Below are 24275 nucleotides of genomic sequence, written 5' to 3'. Positions count from 1 at the left end.
ATTATAGTTTGTTCCATTGTTGTTAGTAGTGTATTAGTTTCTATGCGTTCCTTCAGTACTTAAATAGCATTTCTCTTCTATCTGTATTTTAAGTTGTATTCCATCTTGACCTGGTGACTTCCTTAAAACCATTTTCTTAAATTTCCTCAATTTTTAAATCAGAGTCACATGTCATTTTAAAATCTTGGTCTATCTTAGGAATAAAAAGATCTTCTTTTTTCAAGAAATTCTCAGAGTTTGCTTGAGAAAAAGATGATGAATATAGGCATAAGGTAAACTTCAATAGTTCATAATTTATTTCTCTTGGATCAGTTACAATTTTATGATTTATATTTAGAGTAGTAATTGCATTTTGTCCCTGACCTTGTTTTATTTCTAATCTACTGTTAGACATGATACTGTTACACATGATAGAATTGATGTAAGGTCAGTAAGACTTTGAGCGTATTTAAGTGAAACAAGCATTTAATAACAATGATATTTTTCAAACATGAAACCCCTGCGATCATGGACAGGTATCTGAAGATATAGCAATATGAATGTGAAACCCCTGTGATCAAGCACAGACAACTATTTGCAGCAAATGGCTTTTCATCTCAAACTGCGCATGATTGTTGACCTATGCAGATTCTCAAAATAGACCACGCCTACCTGATGACACAATATCTATTACACTCAGTGCGTTTACATGGACAACAATAACCCACTATTAACCCAATTAAGACGATACTCTGATTAAAAAACTAACATATAAACAGCAATTTTTAATTAATCTGATTAAGGTCATACTCGAAGTAAACACAAATCGAATTAAGACAGGTGGAGTATTCCTGTTTTAGTCACATTATCGACGTGTATTACAGACATGTACACACTTTAATCACACTATTAACGGCGTGTGGGAGTTTTCACCACATTTTGCGACAGGACACGTACACACACGGTAGTGCTCAACCGTTTTACGGCAAACGAGAGCACGGCTGCGTCCCAAACCATGTACTTACCTACTATAGGCCTATAGCAGGCGAAATACATGTATCTCCGCTACTATGCAGTAGGTAAGTACACTTTTGGGACATAGCCCATGGCTTCAAGCAGTCGTCTATTAGCACGTATAGCATGACAAATAATTAACCACACTTGAAGCGTCCGTAAAAATTTAAAATAAAAACACCCAAAACTATATATGTGGTACCATAACGAAGACGAACTGTATGTTGATAGGTGAAATTCTGGAAGAAACGTGGACGGCGTGGCGCGGTGACGTAATGACGTGTACCGTTAATCTAATTATGTTCTATAACATGTAAAACAGGTACATGACAGGAGTATTCTAAAAGCGACTCATGTAAACACCTTAATCACATTATTATCTTACTCAGAGTAAGGTCAATAATTACATTACTACTGTCCATGTAAATGTAGTCATCGAACTGCAATCCCTGGAACGAAATGAAAAAATGTTTTTTCCGAATTTTTTTCTCTCCATCTGATTAATTGAAATAATAATAATATTAATAATAATAATAATAATAATAATAATAATAATAATCAATTAATCGATTATGAAAATAATTGATAGTTGCAGCCCTACATCCAAGACCTTGGCATACTGAGACTGTAACTAAAAAGAGTAGTGTACTGTTTTTAAAAAAGGGGGAATCCTGTAGTCATATTAGTCCTATAGGCCTTGAAGCTATTACCTGAAAACACACAAGCCGTAAAACTAAACTCGCCAGAGCTCGGTTCGTTTGAACGCGTTTAAACCATTTAGGCGTCCTTAATTATGTCGGACTGCTTAGTTATGACACTAGACACATTAGTAGAGAATGGTATTTTTTTTTTTTTTTTTTTGTGGATACAGTTTCGGTTTCCTGAGGGGCGGAGCCAAACCACCACTGTCTTTATACCCGGAAGCGATAGAATGAACTAGAAATAGAACGGGGGAGGAGCTGACACATCACATGAGCCACTTTACTAAACATTATAGTCAGTTATGATGAAATAAAGAGGGGTAACATATTTCGGTAGCTATATATTTAGTCAGATTCAGTGATCCTAGCCTACTCTATCTCAGAGTAATATGCATTTGTAAAGAACAAACTATAGGATCTCCAACATTATTGGGTCATTACAGTAAATAGTTATAAGAATAAAGATAAGCCTACATGTAGGCTATCAGACAACCAGAATGTTATACACATCAACAAGCGCTACTGTAAAACATAACCAAACCATTCACAGCAGTAACACATTAGCGGTCTAGCAGCAGCATTAATGTTTTATTTCTTCTCTAGACACGCATTTCGATGCTCGCGACAATATCTAGCTTGTCCAATGAACGTGTTTCTCTAAGACATGACGCACCTTTTATTTACAGCACAGCTCTCTGCACTAATGTCTACGCGCTCACGGTCACGCGCGGACGTCACGCGCGTTCCCGTTCGAACATTTGCTCAACAGCGACTCCTGGTCACAGTTGTCAATAAGTCACCGGAAAGTAAACACCCAAGAAGCGTAACAAGATAAGTAAGATGTTTAAATTACTTTAACCGGCGCTAAAATGAATCGCGAGACTGAGTTTATGGTGTAACATTAAGTAAAATCTAATATACGACGTCTTTAGTGCCTACTGAAAAAAACAACTCGCGAGACTTTTCCAGTGTGGTTTGTAGACAAGCAGAGATGAACTCGACTATAGTTAATAAATAAAATGAGCGCACTAGGAGAGACGTTACATTCTTTTAGTTTTACAAGTTGAACGCACATGAACGCCTCCACAAAGTCGTTATTACGAGTGGGGGAAACTCGGGAATTTCTCTAATCCGGAGTTTCCGAGTTTAGGGGCGTGTCTGTAAGAAAGCATTGCGGAATCATTAGACTGTAGTTGACTGTAAATTTATTGAAATTGAATGTTTATTCGCATTAGAAGCTGATTTCAGTTATTATGTGTTTGGTATATGCAGCAAGTTATTGAAATACAAGCAAATTGTTGCTGCAATGGTCCGTTTTAAAGGACTCATTCTAAACTCCGCCTTCCAGAGAGCATACTCTACTCTGATTGGTCAGACGTCCCAGTCTGTTGTGATTGGTCTACCGCTGTCAGTTTGTGGCCAAAAAAAAAGCCTAATTTGTTGCGGCTTTTACCAAAATTTGCTGGTAAAATTGCAGTTGCACGAAATTGTTTTGCACGGTCTTTTGCAGACATGTTTTTGGTAAACAAGACCTATTAGCTGTACTCCTGCTTGTGAATCAAAGAGGGCTTTGGCTGCATGCATGTTGTGACGATGTCACATGACCTCACATGACCTGATATGACCTGACATGGCCCAAATCTGTGGAAAATCCTGGAGGGACTGACTGTTTCATTCACTAAATACATTCATTAAAAAAAAATTCTAGAGACAAGTTTTAGGATTATGATTTATTAAAGTTGACATGTCCAATCCACAAAGTGAGGGTCTGGTGAATTTATTTTCCAGAAAGACATTTCAGTTGGTGCAGGCTAGTTTTGAGAGCGTTGTCATGGATGAGGATAGGAATGTTATTTGGGAAAAAAATCTTTTTTGCATAGGTGTATGAAGTACTTTTTAATGTTAAAAATAGCTATGATGGCCAACACCAAATAGTCAATTTTTTCCCCCAATTTTTACTCCTTACTTGTACAAATAACCTAAAAGATATGTAGAACATGTATTAAGAACACTGGATTAAGCCATGGCCTTAGTGAAAGTGAATAAAGTTGCTGAGAAAACCTTTTGGAAAACTGAATTCCAGTTTGGAAGACTTGTTTCTGTTTGGATGCACCTCTTGTCTGTCATTTTATAGACACTCTGTGGGTCCCCATAAGATCTTGGGGGCAGAGCTTAATGAATATCGGCGGGAATAAGCCCAAGGAGAAAAAAAAAACATTCAAATGTTGAACCCATCTAACCAGATTGGAAAAAAAACTTGCCTAATGCACCTTTAAAGCTTCATGCCCATTTTAATAAAGATGAACAAACATCATCCAGAATTCCTGATGCCCATGTTGACTTCTCCAAATATAATTCCAACAAATCATATCTTGGTTTTCCCAGCCCATTCTTCAGTCTTTTGTTGAGTTTTTCCGGGAATTCCGGAATCCAGTTCTTAGTCTTCTACCCTCTACCCTGTCATACAACTGATACAGCTTGTAGAATTACTTCCTCTTACCTTCTCATGAGGTGGAGTCTTCGTGCCGCTGGGCTCGAGAACCCTTGAAGTCCTTTCTCTTTCTCTGAAGAAGTTTGTAACAAAGGAATTCACTCTTGAAGTAAGGTATATGAATCGTCCTTTATATGGACTTTGGTTTATTAAAGAATAAAAGGATTACAAATATCTTAACTCTGAATATAAAGAAAAATAAAGAACAACTGTATACTACGCAGAGTCTGATAATGGTTTTTTTTTTTTGAAGAAATTAAAACGAGTAAGTCTTCACCCGTGGAAATGGCATCTAAACACTTGCCTTTCCTCGATATTTATACATTTTTTGAGTGTGGCCCTGTGCTTTAGGGTCCAGGCTAGTGCACAAAACCATGCCTTCTTTAAGGTCACAGAATGGGGTTACATGTTCTGACCTTCAAGTTACCTGTAGAGAAACATGATGCATGTCCTTATTTGGGCTTAACAGAGAGACACAATGAACTGGAGAACTTGGTATAGAGCTCTAATTTTGAAGCTGGGCGCAGAAAACCATATGTATGCTTTTACTCGGACCATGTCAGTTTTATTTCTAGGTGCCCTGGCGCCTTTTCTAATTCATCTACGTGTGTGTGCAGAAAACAGAAGATATGCCTTACTTGGTCCGTTTCAGTTTTATTTCTAAACGCCCTAGCGCCTTTTCTAATTCATCTACGTGTCTAATAAAGGCAGAGGGTCTGGATTCTGTATTACAATCACGAGCGGCTCTTTTTATTTCTTCTGTGTATCTTTGCCCATATCTCTGATTTAGTTGCCTAATGCCTTCGGCTCTCTTGTATCTAGCACAATAATTCAATCTTTCAGCTTCAGCTCTCATTTGATTCAAAACACCTAATATGCTATCACATTCTTTCTCTAAATGTTCATGTTTTAATATCAGCTTTTCAGTTCTTTTCACATCCAGCGTGTCAAGTTGTAAATCTTGCAGGTCTTGCTGGAGGAGCAGAACATCAGGAACAGCTTTCTTAGTGGCCCCCGAACCAGAAGATTTTCCAGTCTGTCTTCGTTGCTGGGTACCTGGGGAATGGCTTGAACCCTTTCTTTTTCTTGGCCCTCTTTTTCTCCGGACGCGGTTGTGTTTCCCCGGGCTGTCAAGGTTGAGGTTCTTTACATAGTTTAATCATAACACGGTTTAATCGTAATTGCATAACATAATACATCAGCTTGTATTTTACACTTAAGCAAGAAATAACGGTAGGGCTGAGGCTACATAATCCTGAGATCTAAATCTCCTACAACACTTTACAGATTTTTGCCAACCTTTGTTCACTTTTTCTACAAATCCCTCAACACTTCAAAGAGCAATCCCTGGAAAACAATAATTTCATTTTTTTCTATGGACATCAAAAGCCTATTTACAGACATTCCTACTAGGGATGGATTGATGGCCTTAGAACAATTTCTAGATGTGTGACTGGACAGGGACCCACCTACTGAAATTCTCTCAAGATTATCAGAGCTTGTACTAACATCTAACTGCTGCAAGTTCATTTCCAGGCTTTACTCCCAAATAAAATGTGTTAGTATGGGTACTAAAATGGGATCCTCTGATGCAAACGTCTTTGTTGGATTTGTTGAGTAAAATTTCTTTGATCAAATTATGGGGCAGGTACCCACACTATTTATTAGGTACATTGGAATGAAAATAATATTTTTAGACATATCTTTGAAGTCAGCAGATTCCACTAAAAAAAAAAAACCACACAATCCATTGTAGACTCTTATTTTAAATTCTTAACATCCCAAGCACTACAATTCAATTTATTTATTTGTATAGCGCTTTTTACAATAAACATTGTCTCAAAGCAGCTTTACAGAAACATATAAACACAGGATACAGTATATTTTAAATGTTTGAATTTATCTCTAATGAGCAAGCCAGTGGAGATGGTGGCAAGGAAAAACTCCCTAAGATGATATGAGGAAGAAACTTTGAGAGGAACCAGACTCAGAAGGGAACCCATCCTCATCCGGGTAACACCGGATAGAGTAAAGGGAAGTTCATTGTAGTTTTTATATGAAGTCTGTTTTGTTGAACTGATTCACTGTTCACTAAATCTCCAGGCTGCACTGCTTGGGGCTGTCTTCAGTAGCAGAATGTAGCCTCCAGTTGATGGGAACTCCCACCAGATGTAGGGCATCAGGATGGATCGGGCAAGTATGGAGAGCAGAAAGAGTCAGGATTACTGGCATCTCAGGAATATCGTGTAGCTTGACAGAGACGGAGAGGGAGAGATTATTAGGTATGCTTATTGTCCCATAATGGATAAGACAGTGTACTTTGTGTTAAAAAAAAAAAGTCTTCATGGTAAGCTTGAGTAAACAAATCTGTTTTCAGCTTGGAGTTAAACAGTGAGACTCTGTCTGAGTCCTGAACACTAATGGGAAGGCTGTTCCATAACTGTGGGGCTTTGTAAGAGAAAGCTCTTCCCCCTACTGCAACTTTCACTATTCGAGGTACCAACAAATAGCCTGCACCTTTTGATCGAAGTAGGTGTGGCGGATCATAAAAGACCAAAAGTTCGCTCAGGTACTGTGGTGCGAGACCGTTTAGGGCTTTATAGGTCAATAGTAGTATTTTGTAATCAATGCGAAATTTTACTGGGAGCTAGTGCAGTGTGGATAAGATCTGGGTGATGTGATGTCATTTTTTCCGGTTCTAGTAAGGACTCTTGCAGCTGCATTCTGGACTAACTTTGGTTTGTTTATGCTCCTACTGGAACATCCAGACCGTAAGACATTACAATAATCCAACCTTGAGGTAATGAAAGCAACTAATATTTCTGCATCATGTAGTGACATTATATTTCTTATCTTAGCAATATTTCTGAGATTAACGAAGGCTATCCTAGTAATATTATATAGATGAGCGTCAAATGAAATACTGGAGTGAATAACCACACAAGGTATTTTACTGCTGCATATGACGAAACAGAAAGACCATCCAGAGTTACTATGTAATCAAAAGCTTACTTCTAGCTGTATGTGGTCCTCAAGGGCGTAATCATGGTATGGACATTGGTGGGGTCCAACAAACTCGGTGGGAGGATATGCAAGTGAATGTAACGTTAATGGTCAAAAACTGGAGCTGACGTTAGCCACGCCTACTTCATGGGTGTGCAAATATCAAAAGTTAATTGACGTTCTTAAGAACAAACCAAGCCATGGTATGATGCCTTCTATACTAAGCTAAGGTCACCTACTATTTAGGTATCTAGTTACTTACTGTTTGAAAAAAGCTTGTATGCTCTGCTACACTTTTCTATGCTTGGCTGCAGTCACCATTTCTTACAGACTGGGCGGCTAAAATATATCAACGAACTTCCACTGAGTATGGGCGCATCTAAGCGTACAATCGGAGGGGGGGCACACACCTATTTTCCTTAACAAACGGAAATATATTAAAAAGGAATAGACATAAATAATTAGAATAGATGAAGAAAAGACAGATCCGTTGGTAGGGTTCATTAAAGGGGGACATATAGAAAATATTTTGTACTGTATATTGGGGGGGACAGGTTGGTATTTCCTCAACATTGGGGGGGACATCACCCCCCCCCCCCCCCCCCCCCCCCCAAAGGGTGCGTGGTTACGCCCATGGTAGTCCTAGTAGAAGTACTTCCGTCTTGTCAGAATTTAATAAAAGGAAGTTAATAAGCATCCAACGTCTAATGTCCTTTACACATTTCTCAACTTACTAAGCTGCCGTCTGTCATCTGGCTTTGCTGAAACATACAACTGTGTATCATCAGCATAACAGTGGAAGCCAATACCATATTTATGTATAATTTGACCTAGAGGTAGCGTATATAAAGTAAAAAACAGTGGGCCTAAAACAGAACCTTGTGGAACACCAAACTCCACCTCAGTGTGCGTGGAGAAGTCGCCATTTACATCTACGAACTGATAACGATTGGTCAAATAAGACCTGATCCAGGAGAGGACCGTTCCCTTAATGCCAACAACATTTTCTTGTCTGTCAAGGAGAACAGTATGATCAAAGGTATTAAAAGTAGCACTAAGGTCAAGTAACACACGTAAGAAGACACAACCCTGATCAGAGGCCAGTAATAGGTCATTTACTACTTTAACCAGCGCTGTGTCTGTGCTATGATGAGACCTAAATCCTGACTGGTACATTTCATGTATATTATTCCTATGTAGTTACGAGCATAGCTGCTGTGCTACAAACTTTTCTAAGATCTTGAGGTAAAGGGGAGATTTGATATTGGCCTATAGCTGGACAATTGACAGGGGTTGAGGTCAGGCTTTTTAATCAGGGGTTTGATAACTGCTAGTTTAAGTGATTTAGGTACTTAGCCAGGACTAAGGGAAGAATTGATTATTTTTAGAAGGGTTTGATTGCTCCTGGAATAATCTGTTTGAAGAAACATGTAGGTAAGGGATCAAGTTTGCAAGTTGATGATTTTGATGAAGAAATGAATTAATTTAGTTCGGTCTGTCTAAGGCGAGTAAAACATTCTAATTGTTGATCTGATATTGCTATATTATTATTTACAGGGTAAGTTATAAGATTTTAAATTAATAGTCTGAATTTCATGTCTAATACTTTCAAATTTGCTACTGAAAAAAATACATGAAATCGTTGCAGCTGTATAATGATTGTGTGCCTGTTTCAGTGGTGGACTTAATCCTACTGAATTTTGCTACAGTAGTGAATAGAAATCTAGGATTGTTTTAGCTATCTTCTATTAGGATGGAGAGATAGACTGATCTAGCAGCACTAAGAGATTTTCTATAGTTCAGAAGACTCTCCTTTCTATGCTGATTGAAATATTACCAATTTAAATGAATTTGCAGTGAAAATGAAAATTTTCTCCAGAAAAATAAGGAAATGTGCAATCATTCCTAAGAAATGTCATAGCTCGTGCCATGGAACGCAAAGACAAGGAGCTGATCCACGCTCTGGGAACTTTAGTACCCCATGAAATGAACGTGATGTTCTGACTACAGCTATTACGTCAAGCATATCCACTGGTTTCACTACAGCCTCAGAAGCACTCTGCTTTTTCCACCACTACCTATATGTACTGTGTATGCAAAAATCTTGTGATTTTAAAGAAATACTGTTGTAAGAAAAAATGGAGAGGATGTCGAAGATCTCCATGAAGAATACATTTATTACAGCATGGCAGTGACAAAGTACATGAAGCACTTCAAGTTTGTCTGAGTCAAAGTGAACCCCGAGCAATATCAGCACAGACATTTTATACTGTGTTTCAATCCAGGTTTTCTGTATGTAATGTAAATAAAGTTTAATTCTAAATGTAAATTAAGGATAGCATTTGTTGTGATCGCTTTCCACACTCACATCTCGGTACGGGTGTTCTTACAGATGTGACCCTAAAAGGTGATGATGCTAACTACGGTCACATATCCCCTTTGTTCAGGGATGGTGTCGTGGCAAACAATCTTTCAAGCCTAAGTCAAAAATCTTCAGAGAGAGAAGCTTAGTAGATGTCAAAAAGTAATTATCTATATTGAAACAATAAAGTGAGACAGTCTACAGAACGTCTCAATTATACAAACACACACAGCCCTTTTTATACCTTTCTCTACAGCATTCTCATCTTAGGCGGAGTTTTACCTTTTCTCATTAAAAACAGACCAATCATCTTCGCCACAATTATTCATGTCTACTTATTATCTTAAATTTGTGGAGCATGCGCAGTTAGTTGTTCTTCTTGAAAAGGTTTTATGAGGACAAGGTTTCTTTTTTTCTTTTCTTTTTTTTAGAAAGGGTTTCACTCAGAGTCTTTGTTTTTTCTTTCTCTCTGATCAACACACCCTTCCTATGCTTCACTGAGCTTCTGTCCGTTTCTGCTGTCCTAGCTGACATCTACCTCCCTTCCTGAGGCCCTATCCTAACTCCTTAATTGTCCTCCAGCCTCAAGGTTATTTACTTCTGTGTAGGAAAGTACAGGCGGATACAGAAAAACAATTATTGTTCAGTAAGACACAGAATTCATCTAACTCAATACACACTTAGAATAGAACTTGATCAAAAAGTTCTATGGGTTTAGATTATGCTTCTAAATATTGATTGTACATGTAGATTATGCTTAAGTAATAAATCTAAATGTTCGTTATACATATTGATTACACTTTATTAGCATATCCAGATGTTAGTTATACATATTGATTATACTTCATAAATATTTTCTATAATAGTTCTTGATGTCCTACTGCCTTTCCCATGCTATAACTGTGTGAATGTCACTTTAGGTGGTATTATACACACATTGCTGAGACTGAGATAAATTGTCCCTTTGATAATTCTGCCTTTTTGTGGAACAAGCTTATCCTAACACAGTTCGGGGTGGAATCTACCGAGAGGCAGTCTGTTATTTCTTACATTGTAAACCAGAAACATATATTTTTTATTTCAGGGTAACTTTCTAGGACAGAGCAACACCTTGAGCCTATGTGGTGTCTAATATTTATAGTTGAAGATGTTGAGCTACATGATCATCTGCTCTACACTTCTCATGACTGCCGTAACGGTCCGAGGTGAGGACTCTTTTATACATTAGATGTTATAGCTGCAGCTTCCCCACCTTATATATATTACAGTATCTCACAAAAGTGAGTACACCCCTCACATTTTTGTAAATATTTGATTTATAACTTTTCATGTAACAACACTGAAGAAATGACACTTTGCTCACCTGGTTGCCGTCACACACGCTTGACACCATCTGAACCAAATAAGTTTATCTTGGTCTCATCAGACCACAGGACATGGTTCCAGTAATCCATGTCCTTAGTCTGCTTGTCTTCAGCAAACTGTTTGCGGGCTTTCTTGTGCATCATCTTTAGAAGAGGCTTCCTTCTGGGACGACAGCCATGTAGACCGATTTGATGCAGTGTGCGGCGTATGGTCTGAGCACTGACAGGCTGACCGCCCACCCCTTCAACCTCTGCAGCAATGCTGGCAGCACTCATACGTCTATTTCCCAAAGACAACCTCTGGATATGAAGCTGAGAATGTGCACTCAACTTCTTTGGTGGACCATGGCGAGGCCTGTTCTGAGTGGAACCGGTCCTGTTAAACCGCTGTATGGTCTTGGCAGCTCAGTGTCAGGGTCTTGACAATCTTCTTATTGCCTAGGCCATCTTTATGTAGAGCAACAACTCTTTTTTTCAGATCCTCAGAGAGTTCTTTGCCATGAGGTGCCATGTTGAACTTCCAGTGACCAGTAGGAGTGAGTGTGAGAGAGATGACACCAAGTTTAACACACCTGCTCCCCATTCACACCTGAGACCTTGTAACACTAACAAGTCACATGACACCAGGGAGGGAAAATGGCTAATTGGGCCCAATTTGGACATTTTCACTTAGGGGTGTACTCACTTTTGTTGCCAGCGGTTTAGACATTAATGGCTGTGTGTTGAGTTATTTTGAGGGGACAGCAAATTTACACTGTTACACAAGCTGTACACTCTCTACTTTACATTGTAGCAAAGTGTCATTTCTTCAGTGTTGTCACATGAAAAGATGTAATCAAATATTTACAAAACTGTGAGGGGTGTACTCACTTTTGTGAGATACTGTAATTGTATGACGCATGAGATATGAGATAAAAATGTCAGTTTTAAGATCCAGATCTCAATATCCATATCTCAAAAAAAAAAAAAATAGGTTATGATTTTGGAAACAAAGTGCAGGCCATACAAAGGATATTTGGATATTTGATAATCATTAATAAGCCTGATCTGTATTTATCTGCTCAGCACAATGTGAGAGACCTGATGTTGGGGAAAACCAGATTTTGACTGAAGACCAACAGACTTTTCCTGATGGATCCACTGTAACGTTCAAATGTTCCACTGGTTATATTCCTGTGAAATCATCAGCTTCCAGATCAATCGCCTGTACTGGATCCCAGTGGAGCGAACTCGAACTTCAATGCAAAAGTAAACTGTCTACAAACATCTTTTTATATTGAGCTTTAATTTGTGTATAGTTTGGATTACTGGTGGGCGATATGACAAAAATATATTGTGATTCTCAAAAACATTTCTACCATACACAATATGTATCATGATATATTAGTTTAGCAAGAAATGATCAAACAGCCATATAACATTTTTTTAATAAACATTTAAGTGGTTTGTATAATGTACACAAAAATAAATGTATTTCTTTTTTTATATTTCAAATATTTCATTTTACTAAAAAGTAGAAGAAAACCTGTAAAAACTTCAATATTTTTCTATTTTATAGATTAATTTTAAGATCACATCAGCTGCTTCTAGTCAGATTATCTAAAAATAAGCAAAACAAAAAGCAAGATATAATGATTTCTCAGAAAAGCATATTTGACATAATTTATCACAATGTTGATATTATATTGCCATATTGTCCCTGCATTAGTAGTTTGGATTCATATCATAAATGTTTTTTGGACACTTTGCAATTTAATAGGAAAAATACTTATTTTATTGCATGGACACATGCAACCCTTTATACCACAGCACAGTTAAAAGCTGGAATCTGATTGGTCAGAAGGCATGTATTATGTTTGTAAAATAGCACAGGTATTTCCGGCTGTAAAATAAACGATATGCGTATTTATTAATATGCAGGTTCTAGTACATTATTGTTTCTATAGTAACAGCTCATACACAGGGACGTGGACTCTTCACATAATAGGAGACTTAAAATAAATGGATTTAAAAACGCATGTTTTAGCAAAGTAAAGTGTTTAATTGAAGATGTATGACGTTTGTTTGTTAGGAGACGTTTATTTAACATTTATGGAAGGAGTCTCGGTTGTAAGCGCTCTCAGTCTTGGTCACATTTTCAGTTTTCTTTGTTTTCACAGTAAAATCACGGCCTGTGCTGTGTGTGTGTGTGTGTGTGTGTGTGTGTGTGTGTGTGTGTGTGTGTGTGTGTGTGTGTGTGTGTGAGAGAGAGAGAGAGAGAGACTGGTGAGGATATAATTGTCTGTCATAGCTATAACGTAGGTGAGAACAGGAGATAACTTGTCTCTCAGATGTTCCACAGCATTAAATCTAACTATAAACCGTTGAAAAATGTTATAAACGCTGACAAATCACTGTGGTAAAAGTGGAAATTCTTTTTTTTTCCAGAAAGAACCTGTGGAAGTCCTGGCGAGATTCCCTATGGAAAGTATATATATCAACCTACAGACAGAGTTTCGTTTGGTGTAACCATCACAGCAGAGTGTAATGAAGGGTAAAAATTGTTTATCCATGTTTGGTTCTGCACACATGTATCTGCACAATAATAGTGAATAAACAGACTGTGGATAAACTATAAAAAGTGAATAAGCATACTATGTAATGTATACAAACTACACTACAGTACTAGTCAAACATTTACATTTAAATTGTTTGCCTAAACAAGTAGCCTTCATTTAGAACATAGGAGAAGAAGTGTGGAGATCAATAAATTTGAATAAAAGAATTTAAATAAAAGCCTCCTGGGTGAAGCTTCTCATGAAGCTGGTTGAGAAAATGCCAAGAGTAATGCAGCAGAAATGCTGTTAAGAATTTCAAATAGAAAATAGTTTTTAATTGTTCAACACTTTTTGATCACCGCATAATTCCACATCCGTGTTAATGTGTATTTTATTATTATTATTATTATTATTATTATTATTATTATTATTAAATGGAAGAAAATTTCAAAAAAGAGAGAAGCCATTCTTTGTATGAGCAGGTGTGTCCAACTTTTACCTGGTAGTGTAAAATCAAAAGTGTTGCTGATCATACAAAGATAAGACTGTATGTTAATACACCTAATGCAGCTTCTTAACTGTTCTGCTTTAATGGCCTCCCAATAATGACAAGCAGACAGACACGTCCTTTCATTTCATTGTTTGAAAGAAAATCTAAAGGAAAAAACTAACTTGTTTTCATTGCTAAATTAAAATCTCTTTGCAGTTATATGCTTGTTGGAACACAAACGAGAAATTGCAGAGAAAATGGCTGGGATGGGAGAGCTCCTATATGTGAAGGTAATGTCATTTTTCGCTTTTACATTTTTCATTATTAAAAACAGCTACATTACAATGAAGATAATAATACTAGATCATAATCAGAATTTAGAAATGTTGTCAGCATTCATTTACCAGCTTGGCAAGGTTTTAGAGGAAGATGACCCAATGCTGCAAACTGACATTTTGAATGACTTGCTTGTAATTTCTGTTATGGAGGAACATTTAATGATTTCTCCAGTCTCCAAGGGTGTTATATAGTGATGAATACTAAGTTTAAAATGTATCCTGTACTAAATCATCAACATTGTGTTCAAATCCTACAAACCTTCTCAGTTTAAAATGTGATGACATGAATGTCCTTATTACAGCACTGCACAATATGATGGCATTCTGGTATTTTCCTTTCTCTGTAGATTTTACCACAGAATTTATACAATTATATTTCTCCTTCAACATTAGTCTAAAATAATTACAGAATACCTGAATATTTATTGTGATTTTTTTTTTTCAGTGACGAAGTGTCCAAAGCCTACCGGTATAACAGATGGCACTTTTGAACCAGAGTATGACTCATATGATTATGGACACGCAGTCATATACTCTTGTAACAGAGGTCTTGATCTTATTGGACTTCCAGTATTAACCTGCTCTAGTGATGGAACTTTTCAGCCTTCTCCTCCTCGGTGTCTGCGTGAGTTCCACTCAATTCAGTGTTTAAAACAATATTTCATTAAAAATAAGAATAAAAATCCTGTTTTTACATTTGTATGTTGATCATGATGATTTTAAAAGTTATAAATTGTATATTTGAGCACAAACGGGTACAAGAAGTAAAAAAAATAGATGACATTCTTTTTATACAGTTGTGTCCTGTGAGAGACCGGAAATCCCAAACGCAGTTAGAACTGAAGGAAAATCACCACCTTATAAATATAACAACTTTGTCCGCTACCGGTGTAATAAAGGCTACAGAATGAATGGGTCTGATTACCTGACCTGTACGGAAGATGGGTGGAATCCACCTCCTCCTCAGTGCAATGGTACTACTAATGAATGTTTCTCAATAATAAACATAATTATATATTCACACCAAAAACAGCATTAGTTATGACTGGTTCACGGAGATTCATGCAATCAGATGTTATGTTCTGATATGATTTTTTTTCAGAGGTTTAATTGCCATTCTTTTCTTCCTCAGTTATTACGTGCCTAAAACCTCCTGATATAAAGGACGGAACATTTAACCCCAAGAAGACGTTATATGAATATGGAGAAACAGTCACATGGTCTTGTAATCAAGGTTTTAGACTTGGTGGAGCTTCAACAATATCATGTACTGATGATGGAACATTTGAGACGTCTCCCCAATGTCTGGGTAAGTATTTGAGAAAATCTCAAAGATACGATTGTGCTGTTTTGTGTGATGTTGAAATTCACTGTAAAAAGCACATGTCTCATTAGCATTAAAGCTTTCATTGTTTTATGGCTTAAGCACGTACAGCAGGGTCAACCACTTGTGTATTCAGCAAATTATTTCTGCGGATCCGAGAAATAAGTTCCACTTAAAAATACTGCCCTTATGAGCGTTCAATGAATGAAAAAACTTATCTAGTTCTCCAGTATCCTCCACAGTGCCACTTGTTACGAACCCGGTCTAGGTCGGGCCGCAACATACAAGAAGAAAAAAAAAAGAAAAAAGGGTTGGCAAGACCAAGATTGCGTTTACTTTGCTTTATTTTCCAAACGGAGCACCTTTTATTTATATATATATATATATATATATATATATATATATATATATATATATATATATATATATATATATATATATATATATATATATATATATACACACACACACACATATACACACACACAGAGTGGTTTTAGTCTTCAGAAGCCGGCCAGGCCAAAATAATGAACATAACTACCCTCTACCTTAACCAAGAAAACTAACTAACCTACAAGAGAAGAAAACAAAAATACACCATCTTCCCTCACTCCCTAGCTAACCCAAAAACAGGAGAAAAGAAGAATCAACATAAATGGCGCCAACTTCCTACAAACCACTCTTAACCGTGCACTATTTACACAGGTGACTATTAGTGTGTTAATTAACAAAATACTATATACACATACACACACACACACATATTTTAATATAAAAATAAAAGGGTATCACGTGAATCGTAATGGGGCAGAGCATAAACAAAGTCAAAACAGGCATAAGGTCATACACAGGCGAAATAGTCATACACAATACAATGGCAACGATCTGCCCTGGGATGGAGACTGACGGGGCTTAAGTACACTTCCAGAAGCGTGCAGGCAACCAATCCTGTCGCACAAGGCCGGAGCCTTTCCTTTCTCTTATCACTGTAGACTTTACCACAGAATTTAAACAATTATATTTCCCCTTCAACATGAATAGTTATTGTGATCCCCCCCCCCCTTTTTTTTAGTGATTAAGTGTCCAAAGCCTCAGGGTATCAGAAATGGAGCCTTTGGACCAGAGATAGACAAACATAATTATGGACAGACTGTCAGATACTTTTGTGAGAGCGGACTTAAACTTATTGGACCTTCACTGTTACAATGCTCTGGTGATGGAAATTTTCATCCTTCTCCTCCTCGGTGTCAGCATGAGTTCCACTCAATTCAGTGTTGGCCATGGAGTTCACCAGAGCATCACAGGTTGCCACTGGAGTCCTCTTCCACTCCTCCATGATGACATCACGGAGCTGGTGGATGTTAGAGACCTTGTGCTCCTCCACCTTCCATTTGAGGATGCCCCACAGATGCTCAATAGGGTTTAGGTCTGGAGATATGCTTGGTCAGTCCATCACCTTCACCCTCAGCTTCTTTAGCAAGGCAGTGGTCATCTTGGAGGTGTGTTTGCTGTTGTTATCATGCTGGAATACTGCATACTGATCATGCTCTGCTTCAGTATGTCACAGTACATGTTGGCATTCATGGTTCCCTCAATGAACTGTAGCTCCCCAGTGCCGGCAGCACTCATGCATTCCCAGACCATGACACTCCCACCACCATGCTTGACTGTAAGCAAGGCACATAAGACACACTTGTCTTTGTACTCCTCACCTGGTTGCCGTCACACACGCTTGACACCATCTGAACCAAATAAGTTTATCTTGGTCTCATCAGACCACAGGACATGGTTCCAGTAATCCAGTGTTGTCACATGAAAAGATGTAATCAAATATTTACAAAACTGTGAGGGGTGTACTCACTTTTGTGAGATACTGTATATATAATTGTATGACGCATGAGATATGAGATAAAAATGTCAGTTTTAAGATCCAGATCTCAATATCCATATCTCAAAAAAAAAAAAAAAAAAAAAAAAAAAGGTTATGATTTTGGAAACAGACAAAGTGCAGGCCATACAAAGGATATTTGGATATTTGATAATCATTAATAAGCCTGATCTGTATTTATCTGCTCAGCACAATGTGAGAGACCTGATTTTGGGGAAAACCGGATTTTGACTGAAGACCAACAGACTTTTCCTGATGGATCCACTGTAACGTTCCAATGTTCCACTGGTTATATTCCTGTGAAATCATCAGCTTCCAGATCAATCACCTGTACTGGATCCCAGTGGAGCAAACTCGAACTTCAATGCAAAAGTAAACTGTCTACAAACATCTTTTTATATTGAGCTTTAATTTGTGTATAGTTTGGATTACTGGTGGGCGATATGACAAAAATATATTGTGATTCTCAAAAACATTTCTACCATACACAATATGTATCATGATATATTAGTTTAGCAAGAAATGATCAAACAGCCATATAACATTTTTTTAATAAACATTTATGACGTTTGTTTGTTAGGAGACGTTTATTTAACATTTATGGAAGGAGTCTCGGTTGTAAGCGCTCTCAGTCTTGGTCACATTTTCAGTTTTCTTTATTTTCACAGTAAAATCACGGCCTGTGCTGTGTGTGTGTGTGTGTGTGAGAGAGAGAGAGAGACTGGTGAGGATATAATTGTCTGTCATAGCTATAATGTAGGTGAGAACAGGAGATAACTTGTCTCTCAGATGTTCCACAGCATTAAATCTAACTATAAACCGTTGAAAAATGTTATAAACGCTGACAAATCACTGTGGTAAAAGTGGAAATTCTTTTTTTTCCAGAAAGAACCTGTGGAAGTCCTGGCGAGATTCCCAATGGAAAGTATATATATCAACCTACAGACAGAGTTTCGTTTGGTGCAACCATCACAGCAGAGTGTAATGAAGGGTAAAAATTGTTTATCCATGTTTGGTTCTGCACACATGTATCTGCACAATAATAGTGAATAAACAGACTGTGGATAAACTATAAAAAGTGAATAAGCATACTATGTAATGTATACAAACTACACTACAGTACTAGTCAAACATTTACATTTAAATTGTTTGCCTAAACAAGTAGCCTTCATTTAGAACATAGGAGAAGAAGTGTGGAGATCAACAAATTTGAATAAAAGAATTTAAATAAAAGCCTCCTGGGTGAAGCTTCTCATGAAGCTGGTTGAGAAAATGCCAAGAGTAATGCAGCAGAAATGCTGTTAAGAATTTCAAATAGAAAATAGTTTTTAATTGTTCAACACTTTTTGATCACCGCATAATTCCACATCCGTGTTAATGTGTATTTTATTATTATTATTATTATTATTATTATTATTATTATTATTAAATGGAAGAAAATTTCAAAAAAGAGAGAAGCCATTCTTTGTATGAGCAGGTGTGTCCAACTTTTACCTGGTAGTGTAAAATCAAAAGTGTTGCTGATCATACAAAGATAAGACTGTATGTTAATACACCTAATGCAGCTTCTTAACTGTTCTGCTTTAATGGCCTCCCAATAATGACAAGCAGACAGACACGTCCTTTCATTTCATTGTTTGAAAGAAAATCTAAAGGAAAAAACTAACTTGTTTTCATTGCTAAATTAAAATCTCTTTGCAGTTATATGCTTGTTGGAACACAAACGAGAAATTGCAGAGAAAATGGCTGGGATGGGAGAGCTCCTATATGTGAAGGTAATGTCATTTTTCGCTTTTACATTTTTCATTATTAAAAACAGCTTTGTGCTACATTACAATGAAGATAATAATACTAGATCATAATCAGAATTTAGAAATGTTGTCAGCATTCATTTACCAGCTTGGCAAGGTTTTAGAGGAAGATGACCCAATGCTGCAAACTGACATTTTGAATGACTTGCTTGTAATTTCTGTTATGGAGGAACATTAATGATTTCTCCAGTCTCCAAGGGTGTTATATAGTGATGAATACTAAGTTTAAAATGTATCCTGTACTAAATCATCAACATTCTGTTCAAATCCTACAAACCCTCTCAGTTTAAAATGTGATGACATGAATGTCCTTATTACAGCACTGCACAATATGATGGCATTCTGGTATTTTCCTTTCTCTGTAGATTTTACCACAGAATTTATACAATTATATTTCTCCTTCAACATTAGTCTAAAATAATTACAGAATACCTGAATATTTATTGTGATTTTTTTTTTCAGTGACGAAGTGTCCAAAGCCTACCGGTATAACAGATGGCACTTTTGAACCAGAGTATGACTCATATGATTATGGACACACAGTCACATACTCTTGTAACAGAGGTCTTGATCTTATTGGACTTCCAGAATTAACCTGCTCTAGTGATGGAACTTTTCAGCCTTCTCCTCCTCGGTGTCTGCGTGAGTTCCACTCAATTCAGTGTTTAAAACAATATTTCATTAAAAATAAGAATAAAAATCCTGTTTTTACATTTTTATGTTGATCATGATGATTTTAGTAGTTATAAATTGTATATTTGAGCACAAACAGGTACAAGAAGTAAAAAAAAAAAAAAAGATGTGACATTCTTTTTATACAGTTGTGTCCTGTGAGAGACCGGAAATCCCAAACGCAGTTAGAATTGAAGGAAAATCACCACCTTATAAATATAACAACTTTGTCCGCTACCGGTGTAATAAAGGCTACAGAATGAATGGGTCTGATTACCTGACCTGTACGGAAGATGGGTGGAATCCACCTCCTCCTCAGTGCAATGGTACTACTAATGAATGTTTCTCAATAATAAACAATTATATATTCACACCAAAAACAGCATTAGTTATGACTGGTTCACGGAGATTCATGCAATCAGATGTTATGTTCTGATATGATTTTTTTTCAGAGGTTTAATTGCCATTCTTTTCTTCCTCAGTTATTACGTGCCTAAAACCTCCTGATATAAACAATGGAACATTTAACCCCAAGAAGACGTTATATGAATATGGAGAAACAGTCACATGGTCTTGTAATCAAGGTTTTAGACTTGGTGGAGCTTCAACAATATCATGTACTGATGATGGAACATTTGAGACGTCTCCCCAATGTCTGGGTAAGTATTTGAGAAAATCTCAAAGATACGATTGTGCTGTTTTGTGTGATGTTGAAATTCACTGTAAAAAGCACGTCTCATTAGCATTAAAGCTTTCATTGTTTTATGGTTTAAGCACGTACAGCAGGGTCAACCACTTGTGTATTCAGCAAATTATTTCTGCGGATCCGAGAAATAAGTTCCACTTAAAAATACTGCCCTTATGAGCGTTCAATGAATGAAAAAACTTATCTAGTTCTCCAGTATCCTCCACAGTGCCACTTGTTACGAACCCGGTCTAGGTCGGGCCGCAACATACAAGAAGAAAAAAAAAAAAGAAAAAAGGGTTGGCAAGACCAAGATTGCGTTTACTTTGGTTTATTTTCCAAACGGAGCACCTTTTATATATTTTTTATATATATATATATATATATATATATATATATACACATACATACACACACATATACACACACACAGAGTGGTTTTAGTCTTCAGAAGCCGGCCAGGCCAAAATAATGAACATAACTACCCTCTACCTTAACCAAGAAAACTAACTAACCTACAAGAAAAGAAAACAAAAATACACCATCTTCCCTCACTCCCTAGCTAACCCAAAAACAGGAGAAAAGAAGAATCAACATAAATGGCGCCAACTTCCTACAAACCACTCTTAACCGTGCACTATTTACACAGGTGACTATTAGTGTGTTAATTAACAAAATACTATATACACATACACACACACACACATTTTAATATAAAAATAAAAGGGTATCACGTGAATCGTAATGGGGCAGAGCATAAACAAAGTCAAAACAGGCATAAGGTCATACACAGGCGAAATAGTCATACACAATACAATGGCAACGATCTGCCCTGGGATTGAGACTGACGGGGCTTAAGTACACTTCCAGAAGCGTGCAGGCAACCAATCCTGTCGCACAAGGCCGGAGCAGGCGTGGACAAGACGTGATCGTCCAGTAGCAAGCCGGAATGTGATGCATGCAGTGGGTGGGGCCTAGACAAGGGGGAGGAGACAAAAGAAAACCCAGCCCACCACCGACAGAAACACAAATGGCACATAGAACAAACAGAAATACATTGGATTACGCAACACATTTAAGTAAGATTAATCAATGTTTTGAATGACTGATGTGTTTAACAATTGTCATGATAAAATAATGATAATAATAATGATAATAATAATAATTGTTAATTATATTGTACCTTTCATACATTTAAATTGCAGCTCAAAGTACAATTTGAATATAGAAAACAGAAATGCAGAAGCATACGCTAGTCAGAAACAAAATGGCAAAATAGGCAAGTAATAAGTAAGGAATAAAACAAATTTGACAAATGAGATACTATACTTGCTTTGTAAGCGCTTTACAGCCCTTGGCTTCAGTAGTCATAGCATTACCTCTAAATAGATCAATTTCATAGGGCTGCCACTGTTAGGCCCCTGAGCAAGGCCCTCAACCCTCTCTGCTTCAGGGGTGCCGTATCATGGCTGACCCTGCGCTCTGACCACAGCTTCCCAACAGGCTGTGGTATGCGAAGATAACAATTTCACTGTGCTCTACTGTATATGTGACCAATAAAGACTCATTATCATTCATTCATTCATTGACCTGAGACTATTTCACCTTCACGTGTACAGACATCTTTCAGGAAAGGCATACTAAGACAATTGTTTTTACTAAACTGTTTTATGTACTGTTTGTGGAATTTCTATATTTTTATAATTTCTAATTTTTTCTATAATAATAATAATAGTAATATTTTCACTGCACAACATGATGGTTTCTGGCAATTTCCTTTCTCTTATCATTGTAGACTTTACCACAGAATTTAAACAATTATATTTCCCCTTCAACATGAATATTTATTGTGATTCCCCCCCCCCCCCCCCTTTTTTTTAGTGATTAAGTGTCCAAAGCCTCAGGGTATCAGAAATGGAGCCTTTGGACCAGAGATAGACAAACATAATTATGGACAGACTGTCAGATACTTTTGTGAGAGCGGACTTAAACTTATTGGACCTTCACTGTTACAATGCTCTGGTGATGGAAATTTTCATCCTTCTCCTCCTCGGTGTCAGCATGAGTTCCACTCAATTCAGTGTTTAAAACAATATTTCATTAAAAATAAGAATAAAAATCCTGTTTTTACATTTTCATGTTGATGTGGTCATGATGAAATAATCCCTGATAATAAGAATAATAAGAATAAATGTTAATTATATTGTACCTTTTTTTTTTTTTTTTTACCTTTAATTATATTGTACCTATTGAAACTCATAATGACTTCTCCAGTCTCAAAATGATTCAACTCCCTGAATAGAATTCAAAACAGCACAAATATGCAAAACAGGTGTTGTCTCGAGCACACCTGATGCAACTAGCCAAGGGCTTCATTATTTGCACCAGGTGTGCTTGAACTGGAACACACACACACACTATAATATAATATAATATAATATAATATAATATAATATAATGAACCCATTTTCTATTATCACATTGATATTAGGTGTACAGTTGATATGGTTTGGAATAAACAGCATTCTATGTTTCTGTTCACTCTTCTCTTTTTCCAGAGACCTGTGACATACCTGAAATAAACAATGGCTATGTTTGGCTACGTCAACTTTTTTTGTATATAACTCATCGGTCCAGGTCCAATGTAACATTGGATACAAGATAGAAGGGCGTAATTTCCTGACCTGTGAGGATAATGGATGGAATCCACCTCCTCCACAGTGCCACTTAAGTAAGATTAATCAATGTTTTGAATGACTGATGAATGACTGATGACCAGATGATTGGCTGATTGGGAGTTCATTAGGAACCCTGTTTAACAATTGTCATAATAAAATAATCCCTGACAATGATGTAAAAATAATGATGATGATGATGATGATAATGATAATAATAATAAAAAAATGTTAGTTATATAGAACCTTTCATACATTTAGATTGCAGCTCAAAGTACAAGGTGAATTAAAAAAAAAACACAAACACAAACTGTTACGAAGCGTAGACGGAGACAAGCGCGGGCGAGCAGAGAGATGGCGTGTGACTGAACACAGATTGAGAATCAAATCGGGACAGAGCAGGTAAGCTGTAGGCAAATTCGTAGTGAGAGACGAGCGTGAAGTCGAGCACCAGGGAAGTATGAGCTCTCTCTCTCTCCCTCAAAATCAAACCAGCCCACCATGTCACAGGGATCACACTTTATTCCCCATTCTGATGTTTGATGTTACCATTAACTAAAGCTCTTGACCTGTATCTGCATGATTTTATGCACCGGATTAGGGCTGCAACTAACAATTATTTTCATAATCCCCACCCCACTGTCATGATTCCCCCTTGAAGCAGCGTGCTCTAAGCGCGAATGCGCGAGCACCTGCTTTTCCATTGTTGACAATAGTGACATCTGCACACGTGTGTTTTGTTTATGTTTCTGTCATGTCTCCTCCCCGTTCTGTCATTGGCTGGGATTTTCATGTGTGTCTGAATCACCCTCAGCTGTGAGCATTTATGACACTGATCATGTCCACATATATACCGCGCGCCTCCCAGCACACAACGCGGAAGATTATAGTAGAGTTAGATTAGTTCATATAGTAGTCATAGTCACGGTCCATGTTTAGAG

General features: G+C 37.1%; 1 protein-coding gene across 1 annotated transcript in view; it reads left to right on the top strand.

The window, feature by feature from the left end:
- Positions 1 to 2394: 2394 nt before the first annotated feature.
- LOC108262103 (complement receptor type 1) overlaps positions 2395 to 24275 on the top strand; it is a 60847-nt gene continuing 38966 nt past the window's right edge. The window contains exons 1-14 of the mRNA XM_053686478.1: positions 2395 to 2529; positions 10635 to 10755; positions 11980 to 12162; positions 13342 to 13447; positions 14158 to 14231; positions 14725 to 14904; positions 15077 to 15253; positions 15412 to 15588; positions 17681 to 17863; positions 18377 to 18482; positions 19193 to 19266; positions 19765 to 19944; positions 20124 to 20300; positions 20457 to 20633. Of these exons, the coding sequence (XP_053542453.1) occupies positions 10698 to 10755; positions 11980 to 12162; positions 13342 to 13447; positions 14158 to 14231; positions 14725 to 14904; positions 15077 to 15253; positions 15412 to 15588; positions 17681 to 17863; positions 18377 to 18482; positions 19193 to 19266; positions 19765 to 19944; positions 20124 to 20300; positions 20457 to 20633 (1852 nt within the window). The 5' untranslated portion in view covers positions 2395 to 2529; positions 10635 to 10697. The remainder of the gene's footprint in view (positions 2530 to 10634; positions 10756 to 11979; positions 12163 to 13341; positions 13448 to 14157; positions 14232 to 14724; positions 14905 to 15076; positions 15254 to 15411; positions 15589 to 17680; positions 17864 to 18376; positions 18483 to 19192; positions 19267 to 19764; positions 19945 to 20123; positions 20301 to 20456; positions 20634 to 24275) is intronic.

Source organism: Ictalurus punctatus, chromosome 15 (assembly GCF_001660625.3).
Source record: "Ictalurus punctatus breed USDA103 chromosome 15, Coco_2.0, whole genome shotgun sequence".
Taxonomy (NCBI): domain Eukaryota; kingdom Metazoa; phylum Chordata; class Actinopteri; order Siluriformes; family Ictaluridae; genus Ictalurus; species Ictalurus punctatus.
The sequence above is the reverse complement of the archived record's forward strand: the minus strand, read 5'-3'. Positions and strand labels throughout refer to the sequence as shown.